Source organism: Ursus americanus, chromosome 1, assembly GCF_024610735.1.
Source record: "Ursus americanus isolate L20-20 chromosome 1, mUrsAme1.1.p, whole genome shotgun sequence".
Taxonomy (NCBI): Eukaryota; Metazoa; Chordata; class Mammalia; order Carnivora; family Ursidae; genus Ursus; species Ursus americanus.
Window position 1 is genome coordinate 100097852 of NC_142127.1, and position 12724 is coordinate 100110575.

At 43.4% G+C, this 12724-nt stretch overlaps 1 protein-coding gene across 8 annotated transcripts in view; it reads left to right on the forward strand.

Moving 5' to 3' along the window:
* DIS3L2 (DIS3 like 3'-5' exoribonuclease 2) overlaps positions 1-12724 on the forward strand; it is a 344150-nt gene that overhangs the window by 149686 nt on the left and 181740 nt on the right. For all 8 annotated transcript variants that reach the window (XR_015725613.1, XR_015725615.1, XR_015725614.1 and 5 more), the window contains exons 7-8: positions 430-530; positions 5356-5603. Coding sequence is in view for 4 of the 8 variants with exons in the window: in XM_087864389.1 (XP_087720515.1) it covers positions 430-530; positions 5356-5603 (349 nt within the window). In the remaining 4 variants the exon portion in view is untranslated. The remainder of the gene's footprint in view (positions 1-429; positions 531-5355; positions 5604-12724) is intronic.

The following is a 12724-nucleotide window of genomic DNA, read 5'->3' on the forward strand; positions in this document are numbered from 1 at the left end:
TGCTGAGCGTGAGCATTAATGCAAGTTGGTGATGTGACTGACCTTAGCTAAGTCTCGTAACTTCTGTGGGCCTGGGTTTCCTTTTCTGTAAGGTGAGTAGTTTAGGGTAAATGGCGCTCTGAATTTAAAAATCCCACCAGGCGCCTGGGTGGCTCAGTCTGACTCTTGGTTTCGGCTCAGGTCAGGAACTCTTGGGTCTGGACACCAAGACCCACGCACTGGCTCCCCGCTCAGCCAGGAGTCTGCTTGAAGTTTCTTTCCCTCTGCCCCTCCCCCCACTCACGCTCGCACACTCACACGTGCGTGCTCTCTCTTTCTAAAAAAAAAATAAATTTGATCTTAAAAAAAAATCCTATGAGTCTGTATGCCTAATAGATATGCACCTAACTGATTCCTCTTCTCTCTTTTTCCTCTCTCTTCTTATTTTAGGAAAAGAGGATTCTGATACTCCAGTTACAAAAGATGAGAGCACCTCCATGTCACAGGACCCAAGAGCTTTACCAGAGAAGTCACTGCAAAGATCAGCAAAGGTCATTGCCCACAGATTTTCTTTTCTTTTCTTTTCTTTTTTTTAAAGATTTTATTTATTTATTTATTTGACAGAGATAGAGACAGCCAGCAAGAGGGGGAACACAAGCAGGGGGAGTGGGAGAGGAAGAAGCAGGCTCATAGCGGAGGAGCCTGATGTGGGGCTCGATCCCATAACGCTGGGATCACGCCCTGAGCTGAAGGCAGACGCTTAACCGCTGTGCCACCCAGGCGCCCCGTGCCCACAGATTTTCTGCACATGTCCAAATGGCTGTCACCTGAGCTACCTGTCAAAGGTGTCTCATGCAATTCAGTTAGGACTGTAGTTGGTCAGTTAATCAGGAGAGTCAATGGAAGCAAAGAGTCCTAAAAAGCTAATATTTTGTATAACTTTAAAGACATACATGTATGTTGATTGGCCTGTGTTTGAATGAAGGTCCACAGCCTTTTCTTTGTGTGTGGGTATGTTTTTGAAGTTCTGCATTATCTTTTTCTGCTTAAACCACACTTGTAATGTGACATCTTTGACTTCCAGTTTGGGTTATGTGGAGTGAGAATTTAGGCAGTATGTGAAGCAATATGAATGTAGACTCCTTTTAGGTTCTTAGTTTTTTGCTTCAATTTTTTTTATTATTGTCGTGTCCATATCTAATTCAAAAGCAAGTTTTTAATGTCTTTTTTAGTTTTCCCCATGTATTTAATTTAGTTATCGCAGACATAAAAAATTGCTTTTGTATCCTGTCTGTTGTTTTGCATAGTTCAATTTTATTTTTCAGTTATATATGCTAGTGGCATATTCAGATATGGGATCAAACACGGCTGACCCTAGCTATGCAGATAGCTCGTAGTAGAAGAAGCGGTTTACTAGGTGGTAATAAGCATGACGCTTTCTCTACCAGAGGCGTCCTTCAGCATGTTCAACCTGCGGTGGTAGTGTTGCCACTCAGCCTAGCAAGTGGGTTAGGACAGTACCTCTTGCATATTAACAGGAGGAATTTCTGAATTATATTACATGTATGTTACCCTCAACTGCCTATCCAGTTATTTTAATAAGCATTTTGAATACTAACCATATACCCTTATACCAGGCAGCATGCTAGGTGTGGGAGATTGTAATGAATGGAAAGCCTGTGGGCTAGATCTGGCTTATAAACTTGTGTTTTGTGTGACCTGTGCAGCATTTAACAATTTGGACTGAGTAGCTTACTGAAAGAAAATGAGACTTCTGGCTTCTCTTGACAAAACAGAACATCCGGCAACACTGGGCCGCATTCTTAAATGGCTTCAGTCAGAGCTGAGTACAGGCAACCCTCTGTAGATGGAACTTGTGTTCTGCGATTTGCTACTGCCCCCCAATGGTACCCTCTCTCTTGCTGGGTTTGTTTGGGTTTTTTTTGGATAGTTTCTTAATGAATTCAATCTAAAATCACAAGGCAAAACAGCACTTGTATGCAAAACAACGCTGTAGTCAAGTCATTTCTACTGCAACTAATGTATGAATCGTAGGTAATGGCAAGCTGCTTCATACACTTCTCGTGCTGTCAGATATTAAAACAAGAAGCATCTTGTTCAGACAAGATGGCATAGACTCGTTTCTCCTTTCTGTCCTACCAGTACAGCTATAAACCCTGGGAAATAACAGGAGGCAGCCATAGGAGAGTTCTGAAGGGTGAAGAGAGGAAGGCAAGTTAGTTAGGAACTCCTCTCTACTCCCCCAGAGGTAGTAGGTGGCTGGGGAACACCAGTAAGGACGATCCTGCCGTAGAAGTTATGTGGTCCAGGAAGCCTTTTTCTTCATGGGTCTGAGACACTCCTTTCCCACCCAGAGACACTGGGCAGTCAGGTAGCACCAGGGTCCTACCACAACTAAAAACCTTAAGTGAGAAGTTTCTGTGTCCCTGCATGGATACGGATTAGGATCTGTTCCTAATCCATACGAGAGAGACTAGGTGGCCAGCCCTGAGGAAGTTCTTTCCACCCCCTCAGGCAGTACCGGCAGAGACCAGCTGGAGCCCCAGTGGTTCCATATCAAACCAAACGTCAAAATACTACTGCACAGTCTCTGCAAATTAAATTGTCATTGGAACTAGAGCCCACAAAAGTAGTTCAGGACCTAAACAAGACAGGGTGACCTGCCTTCTAAAAGAAAAGATTCCAGTAAGACCTTGAATCTCTAACATAATAGACTAAAGGTCCAGGATACAATAGAAAATCATTCATTATACCAAGAACCAGGACATCATCACTTGAGTGAGGAGAGACCACTAACTGATGCCAACACCCAGGTGTTGCAGTTATCTGACAGTGATGTTAATCAGCCATCAGAAATACGCTTCAACAAGCAACTGAAAATTCTCTCAAAACAAATGAGAAAATAGAAAATCTCAGCAAAGAAATAGAAGTTAGAAAAAAAGAACCAAGTAGAAATTATAGAACTAAAAAATACAGTAACAGAAATAAAATACTTGCAGGGTGGGCTCAGTACTAGAGTAGAGGTGATTCAGCATAGAATCAGTTAACTTGAGAACAGATCAGTAGAATTTACCCAATCTGTACAGAGAGAAAATAGACTAGAAAGAGGGAACAGAGCTTCAGGAAGTTGTGGGGCAATAAAATAGATTCAGCATTCAGATAATTGGAGTCAGAAGGAGAGGATCATCAAGAGAGTGGGGCTTATAGATTGTGCTGACTGGGAACAGGTTAAAAATACCTTAGAGATTTTGAGGTCAGAGCAACGATTGTGTAACACGAATGTGTAATGGTGTCCATTTTCCATCTGTATCATTGTAATTCTCTTCTGATGGACTTCATAGCTTGTGTTTGAGGTTGGAGAATAGCAGTGGCTGAACTGTCCCAGAATTGGGGATTTTTTAGAGTGGATGCAGTGGAAGAGCAAGAGAGGTGAGCCATCTGATGACAGGTGAGAGGACTAAAAGTGATGGAACATGACGTCCCTCGGAGGTAGGAAAGGATTCAGGCCTAAGAAGTAGCAAACAGACACAGAGTGGGCTGGGGTCAAGGCGCTAGTAGCCTTGATGTGGTGAAGAAGCCATGGAGGGGAGCACAGGAGAGTAAGGGAGCTGGATGACGGGTCAGTCTGAGATGATCAGGATTGGACCTGAGGATGCTGCATGGTGGCCATGAGGATGAGTTGCCAAAATGGAATGGAACTGAGGGCCACCGGCATTGAAGCAATATAGGGACTGTAAGGGCAAGATAGTGGCTGAATCATTCACTTGGAAATGCAAGCCAGGTACTGCAGAATAACTAGGAGGTCCATGGATCATAGTAGTAAGACGGGGACAGCCTCCACCATAAAAGGTTGCAGACATATGCACGAGGCAGAAACATGGACACCTTATTCAGGGGCTGTGTGTGTGAAGAAGCAGCCTCTGTGCAAAGGGCCTGGGACAGCCAAGCACATGTGAGGATGGGGTCAAGGATTCCCGACAGAGGGCACAGCAGCTTGTTCAAAACAGAATGGTGTTTTCCAAGGAGGAAGGAAGAGTCAGGAGAGCATAGAGCCTATCATGGGACTGAGATTTGCTGAGAGGACAGGTGTCCTAGGGGCAGCAGCCAGGTGTCCCTGGGGCAGAAGAGAGGCACACTGACTGGTTGGAGGTTCTTGGTAGATAGGCTGAAGCCCCACATGGAGTCAGAGACATGAACAAGAGCGGCAGCCCGCTCACCAGCAGTCTGAACCTTTGCTCAGGGGTCAAAGTGGAATGCTGGCAAGTAATTCCAGTGAAGGGGTCAAAATGCAGACTGTCCGCAGTGGGAAAGGGAAACAGTTGAGGAAGAAGAACATCTCAGGGTGGGTGAAGGGATTCACTTTCTTCAACAATGCTTCTCTCTTGGTGGAAATAGTATGTCCTTGTTGTGATGTGGTGGCCTGAGTCTTTGCCTGGTGAAATGAGAGAGTGGGTTTAATGTTGAAAAGAAGGAGGGTGGAAAGGTTTCCAGCCTTTTTGTTTTTGGTTTTTGTTTTTTAGAGAGGGAGAGAAAGAGAGTGAGTGGCTGTGTTGGGGGAGGAGGGAAAGAGAGAATCTTAGGCAGGCTCCGTGCCCAGTGCAGAGCTCGACATGGGGCTCAATCTCACAACCCTGAGATCATGACCTGAGCGGAAATCAAGAGTCAGATCCCCAACTGAGTCACCCAGGTGCCCTGGTTTCTAGCTTTTAAAGGCATAATAAAGACCAATTCCTTATTTCTGTTTAATAACATTTTTTAAAAAAGCAACTGTAGTATTGTTCATGTGAGAAAAATGTAATGCAGAGCAAATACTTGGAACCAAACTTCCCTGCCGGAGTCTTAACATATGTCCTTAAGACATAGGTCTTGATTATAAAAGCACTTTCATTTAATTCATCCATGTATTGCATGGTTTTCCTTGGATAGATAAGCTCACTGGATACTTAAGTTGTTGCAACTTAAATATGCATTACTTAGGGGGGCAGGTGGTGGCTCAGTCGGTTGAGCATCTGCCTTTGGCTCAGGTCATGATCCTGGGGTCCTGGGATCGAGTGCTGCATCAAGCCCTGCATCAGGCTTTCTGCTGGGGGTGTGTGTGGGGGGGGAGCCTGCTTCTCTTTCTCCCTCTGCCTGCTGCTCCCCCTGCTTGTGTTCTCTCTGTCAAATAAATAAATAAAATCTTTAAAAATATATATGCATTACTTAGTCACAGAGCATCACTGAGAGGCACTTCATGTGGACCTAGGAAAGCTGCTAGGCCCAGCTAGTTGATCGAATAATATCTTGCTGGCTTCTCCCAACTGTTATTCAGTCCTGTAGGTAAACAACGTTTGATTATATCTTTGGTGTTTTCAGGTGGTTTACATCTTGGAGAAAAAACATTCCCGGGCAGCAACTGGCTTTCTCAAACTCTTGGCTGATAAGAACAGTGAACTGTTTAGGAAATACGCCCTATTTTCTCCCTCGGACCACCGAGTGCCTAGAATTTATGTGCCTCTCAAGGACTGTCCCCAGGACTTTGTGACCCGGCCTAAAGATTATGCCAACACACTGTTCATCTGCCGCATCGTGGACTGGAAGGAGGACAGCAATTTTGCCCTGGGGTAGGTGATCTTTGGCAGGAAAAACCACAGATCCCAGACAGAACTCACTTTAGGTGGCCTTTTGGTGAACTCTTTTGTGTATTTTAATTATTATTTCTTTATTAAAACATGGGTACTTGGCATATTTGGGTCCTGATTTTTCAGAAATTGTTCTTAGCTACCACTTTGACTGGTCACCTGTAGGTTCCTTGAATTGCCAGGCGGTCACCTTTTTTTGTTCGTTTTTGGTTTGGGACATAAAACATAAGCACATTGTGAGTCTTCTGCTTATTTCACATTATGTCATGAACCCTGTTTGTACTTGTGAACTGCAAAGGATTTATTGTATCAAACAATAAGACTCCTCCTTGCAGAGGCTAGTGTTAAAATATGCAAAATTCCAGGCATTTCAGGGGACCTCAGTCTCCTATGCTTTAAAATATAAATATGAGACAGTCCACCCAGTGGACTGCTGGGCGATGGAGGTAAACAGGTCAATGGTTTCTGGGGCCCCCTTGCAGACCTGTTTTGTGTCTTCCTTCAGCTGGTGTCACAAAAAACAGGTCTTGAACCTGGAGGAGAAGGGTTCGTGGCCAGAACTGCTAGATGGTGGCAAGACTGAGATTTGTGTCTCTGACTGATGCCAGAGTGTCCTGGATAAATTCTCTGCTATGCCCGTTCCCGTCCAGCAGTGGAAAAACAGTGTCTGCTTTCAGGTCACCCACGTGTTCTCCAACATCAAGATGGGTGTCCGCTTTGTGTCTAACACTGGGGCCAGGACACGCAGTTCTGAGCTGGCCACTGTGGAGCCCGTGTGACCAATTCCAGTGTGGTTGTGTGGGCCCAGTTGTCTTAGTCGAGGGCTGTCCTTGAAAAACAACCTGACTGGTGCCTTCCAGGACCTGGGACCATTGACCAGGGCTTCTCATTAACCAAGGGCATGTACCTCCCTAGCATCCTGGATATTCCAGGATCCATTCAGAGGTCCTGCTGGGCTCCCTCTTCAGGTTCTGGAAACTACTAGAAGAAAGTTCTTTGTACTTACTGCTGTTATAGGGAAGTCCTTCCCCTGTTGGTGAGCACAGAGGAATGCTGGTGTTAGAGAGGGCTCTTCGTCCTCCACCTGGAGACCCTCTGATTCAGCCCAGTCCCCTCTGCCCTGTCTCCTCTCCTTTCTGCTTTCAGGGGCTTTATCAGTCCCCTTAGAGAAATTCTCTCATCTCAAGTAAAATCTCTTCCTTATGGCTGCGAAAATTCCAGCCATCTTGAGTGGCAAACTTACCCTCCTGCAGCCTCAAGGCTGGGACCAGGTCTTTCAGGTGAAAGTCAACAGCTCAAAAAATGTTTGAAGGTCTTCAAGGACCCCTGTGATTGTAAGGTGTGTAAAATTTTTATTTTGAAAATTTCAGCAAACATTGAGAGAATAATATATCAGTAACAACTATCTGCCAATCATGTAATAAATTTATTATTTTGACAAAAAATATGAATATGAAAGTAATTTTAATGATGTGCTTTTTTGTTATCGATCCCTCATAGGTTTTGGTGTTAAAAATTAAATTACCTGACTGTAAATAGGAAAGGGTACCATGTTTTTATGGAAGGTGTCAGAAACCAGTTAAACTTAAATATAGGTATGTAGTCACAGAGCATCATAGATAGCCACTTCATTTTGATCTGAAGAAACTGCTAGACCTAGTTATTGATCAAAAGCTGTGTCTGTTTTCTTCTTATTCATTTTGAAAGAAACACAATAGTAAGTTTTAGCTATATTTTTAGCCCTTTAAGATTGTATCATATGCATCACACAAAATGAAAATAAAGGTGTACAAGTTAGAGAAGTTTATTCCGACACTTCTAAGCCAGTTTGGTGACTTGCTTGCTGGTCATCTGACATGTACAGGATGGGCCTTTGTGGGAATGTCCTGTGGTTATGAGTACCAACACTGAATGGATGGCCACAATATGTTGCTTTTATCAGATTCGTTCTATACTTAGCCTCTTATGCCTAGCAAAGTGAGCCAAATCAAATCTGTATGTTACACCTCATGCCATTTAAGAAACACTGTCCTGTGCCACTTCTTCAGTGATGTGAAGATCAGTGTGATTTACGTGATCTCGGAGCCACTCAGGAACAATTCTACTTTCTTTTTTGCTCTCAAGTGGAGTGATTGCAATATCATCATTTTTAAGCCTAACTCGTTATCCAAAAGTGACGTCAACCCCTTGAGAACTAAATAGTCCTTCTCTGAGGCTTGCCAGTTTCTCACCATCAGCTCTGGAGGCCTGATAACAGCTGTGCCACCTGGCCCCTATTGATTGTGCCTGCCACACTCTACTTGGCAGTGAAAAGGGAAGACTTTCACATCAAAGCAGGAAATCCAGCCTTGGCTTTTATCTGCCTTTCTGTCTTACCCCATTGTGTATACTTGATTGGACTACTTCCTTAGTCGTCAAGTTGTAAGGGTGTAGTCAAGAAATCTTCATGATGTGAGTTTCTCTTATTGTGCTGGAATGGTCTTACAGGTTCCTTTTTCACAGCTGAGCCATTAACTTCATCAAGAACTCTTTTCCTTGTGGGTAAATTACAACAACAATTGAAAAAGGAGTCAAGCCTTTGAAGCAGCAAAGATATTTGCAAGAAAGAACATTGTAAAATAATGGCCATGTATTAATCATGTACTTCTCAAAATAAAAATATTTGAAGATTCTTATACTTGCATGGAAAACACTACGAAGTCTTTCTCTACCTTCCTAGTATAAAGACAGCAAAAATTATCATTTATGGAAATATGCCTTTTAAGATCTTTGTGAAGAAGAGAAAATTTATCTGAAGAAAGAGAGAAAAATGTGGCAGGTTGTCCTGATGAAGTTCTCAGATGGCGTCTTTCTCCGGAGGGGTGCGGGGCGCAGCTGTGGAGGCTGTTGGGGTTCGCCTTGCCATTGTGTTCTGGCTATCAGTTACTGATCTTTAGGCCCCGAGGTCACTGTTTCCCAGTCAGAACATGCTGTGCTAGGACTGCCTGGGCTTCCTCTCTCATCTTGCCATGTTTGGACCAGGAGTGTGAAGGTGGTGCTTGCTGCGGGCGTGAGTGTCTGTGTCAGCTTCCCCAGAAACTCTGCCCGAAAGCAGAGGTTAGCCAAAGTGGCTTCTTTCTGAATTTCTTCCCTGCCCCTACACTCTGCTCTTAAAAAGTTTGAAACTTCTTCTTTGTCATTGCTACTAATTATTCAAGCCCAAGGTCATTTACTTCTTCTGTAGGTAAATTCAGTTTTTGAGATAGACGTTGATCAACTATGTGTAAGTCACTCTGCTATATTATGTGAGAAATACAAAGGTAAACAAGGTGTAGTTTCTTTATTCAGAGAAATTATAGCCTAACACAAAAGGACTTATATGTAAATGTCATAGGATTAATATGATTCTAAGAAATGGAATCCTACTTGAGCTAATTTAAATAGAAGTGGAAATTAATTTAGGAAACTGGTGGTTCTCCTAAAACCCAGGGCTGGAAATGGAGGCAGGCCTCATGAGGATCTCAGAACTTAAAAGGTGGCAAAAGAATCCCAGCTTCTCTCTTGATGACCCTGACAAGTCCAGCCACCACCTAGTATATTTTCTGTACCCCTTTCTGCACATGAGCTGTATTATTCTTCATTGCTCTACACAGGAGCCATCTCCCTGCTCAAAAGTGTACAGGCTGCAAAATGGCACTGCCAGTCCTCTGCGGGTCCCATACTGAAGGCTGGTCATGATACAGAATTTCTAGGGTAGAAAATCTTATTGGTCTAGCCTGAGACAGTTATTTGCCCTGATCAGTAGTTTTAACGAGAGGTAGTGGTCCAAGGTCCTGTGGCCCACTGCCCGGTCGACAGGGACTGTGGGACTTGAGTCTCTGGGAACGAGTGTGGGTAAAGCAGACAGATTGAATGGCCTGTCTCTTTAGCTCTAGCTGTAGTATGAAGCAGAATGTTAGAAGTTCTTCCATAGGAATAAAGTAGTTTTCTGGAAGTTTAGAGGACATGGGTGAAGGAAGAAATCTAGGATTGTTTCTGGGAGAACAGAAGCCTTTTTGCTGAAAGATCACTCTGACGGAGAGTCCAGAGTGAATGGGAGGGGACAGGACTGAAAGCAAGCAATCGTAACAGGTTATTGTATTAACACAGAGGAGATGGGGAGAACCCGAAATAAATGAATTGCAGTGAAGGAAGCAAAAGGAATGAAAGGATTCAGGGAGGATGAGGAAGGTGAATTCTACCAGTCGTGACGACCAATTGGAAATGGGGCATGAACGAGAAGGACAGAACCTCGGGTGAACTTGCAGGCCTCTGACTCGAGTGTTGGGCAGACGACAATGGCATTTTCACCCCGATGCACTGTGAGCAGCCTTAGCTCCTACCTTTGCCTTCCCTTATGCCTCATTTCCTGCCGTTTGCCAAGCTGATTGTGTGTGTTCGTTTCTCCAGATGTTTGCACACTACACTTGCTTTCCCAGCAGTGGATTTCTCTTCTCCCTGCTGTTTGTTTAGTGAAATATTCAACTTTTATATTTAACTCCTTTGTCCGCTTGAAGAATATTCCCTGAGTCCTCCTTCTAGGGTACTCCCATAGTCTGTAATAGTACCATCATCGTAGCTCTGGCCTGTTTGTTTTGTAATTGCTTGTGCAAGTCATTTACTTGGCCATGAGTTCCTTTAGGACAAGGATACTCAGTGAACGTTTGCTGGCTGGTTCGATGGCCTTAAGGAGGCCATCAATCTTGGTGCCCCTTCCATGTAAGCACTGCTTCTCTGGCAGCCCTAGTGGCAGTTTGGTACCTCCCGCTAAGGGGAGTCCGAAGACTATTACAGTACCAGAGACTTTTGGGTAGTAGAAAGTTATTTTTCATCTTGTTCTTCGAGCTGTCATGAGAGATCTCAGTTCAGCCTTGGTTACCTCTGTATATCATATTTGCCACATTTGCATGAATCTTAGTCCTGTAATGCTAGCAAAAACCTAAAGGTAATCTGTTCTTAGTGAACCTTTGCTGGCTTTTAGGGATCACTGCTGCTTGTTATACATCATAACATATTTAGTACCTTTCCTACTTAGTATGAGACTCTTGTCCAGGATACTTAAAAAGACACATTGGCTTCCTCGCTGGAATGATCTGTAATTATGTAATCAGATTTACAGTTTTAAGAGCTTCCCAACCCTCTTAAATCATCTTTCCCTTTAGAAACTCTTGCAGTGGAATTCATGCCTATATTTTCTCAGATCTTTGTGAAATCTGCTATCCTAAAGTCTAGAGTTTATAGTCACAGACTTCCCTTCAAGGATGTCATGAACATGCAGATATCATGGTCCCTTTCTCCTAGATTTGTCGTGCTTTCTTCTTCTTGAATATTGAAGGATAAATCTTGAAGAAAATGGAAAAGTTTTATAGGAGCTACTGTAAGAAACATGATAGTGTGTCTTGGCAACACTTTAGACTAACTGAAGATACATAACGTGAATTGACCTAGAGCAAAGAAACATATTTATATTATTTGCTCTCGCAAACTTCGGTAGCTTTAAGGGATGGGGAGGAGGAAAAATAAATAGGTCAGTGGAGGTAGAGCAGAATTGAGAAAATTTTGTGTTGAACATGAGATTGTCTAGGCTTAATGGGAGGCTGTTGAAATGAGGACTAGAGAAGGAGTCACAGCGCTGCTCATTTTAATGAGAGCTGAAGGACAGCAGCTTCCATTGGAGAAAGTGACTGGGTGAGATGAAGGGAGGGGAAGGGATCTGACTGATGAGGCTTGTGGAGGAAGAAGTGGGTGGGGGGGAGGCATCATCTGTTCTGGTATCTTCATCTCCCAGCTTTGACCCGTCAGGTGCCAGTTATGAGACAATTAGAAATATTTACTGACTGTTGGAAGCAAATACTTTACTTTTACCATTCCATTCAGCTTTGATAGATACTGAATTTCTTATGAGGTAGCTATGAATTGGGGAGGTGGTCATTAAATTATATTAAATTGTATTTAGTAAGAAAATGAGATAGTAACTAGGTTGGAAGGAAAAACGGGAGAAATTCATTTTATTGAGGCATAGCCTGTAAGATTAGCAGATTGAAAGATAGTTCTATCCAATCTTTCCCTCTGTGCAAAAGGAGTACTTCACCTTATTAGGAGTATGTTCCTTATCTGAAGACTCTTCTGAAGAAGAGACTGAGTTATATAATCCTCTGAACTTGAAACTTAGACTTTGTAAGTCCCCTTCAGGGGGTATGGCTTTAGCTGGCTGAGAGACAAAAAGCAAATCAGGCTGAGAAGGGGGCTCTTTTTTTTGTGACTATTGGGCTCCACCTGGTGGCCTCTAAGGATCAGCTTTGGGAAAAGCCAGGTCTTCAACGTCGAGAGCATTCTGGTCAAAGCAGAGCAAAAGTAAAAGGGATGGAGGGGAATGGTCTGGAGCCAGGCTGTGGTTAGGGAACTGTTCTTTCCCTCATGGTGTGGGCGGTCATGAACACTTCCTCCACGGTTGTTGGCTTCGTCCCAATTTCTCGTGTATCTTCTCAAAAATGCTCTTTCAGAGTATGAGAGACCTTAGCTATCATCAGCCTTCTCTTATACTCTTTAAATGCTTTCGTTCTGCTCTTTGCTCCCTTCACATCGACATTTGGCTCTTCTGTCACAATCTTCAGGGCCTTCCCTAAAATCATGCAGTATTGCTGAGCCTTTTTTCTTTTCCACTTCCTGCTCTCTGTTTTCACTGATCTGCCCACTTTTCCTAATGTCCCCATTCCTTATTTGCTGCTTCCTGCTGTGTCATGACAATGAGGCAGAAAAAGGAAAAATAACATAGTCTCTCCTCCTTATAGAAAATAATGTATAACATATACGGCCAAAGGCCATGTTGTATTTGCCACACTTTTTCTTTCCTGTGTGTTGTTAACACAACTTCTGGGCTCCAGGTGCAGTTGGTGATGGATTGTCCTCCACTTGCAGGTTCTCAAGGGTCTGATACCATTGTACCCGTTTGCATGCAGCTTCCAACATGGACCGATATGCATGAGAGCATTTATTTGAGTGATAATCACTACAAGAATGTATGTCTGTCCTCCTGTGTATGGCCTAGTTTTAAGGCTAAAACTTTATAAGAATATGTGGTGGAG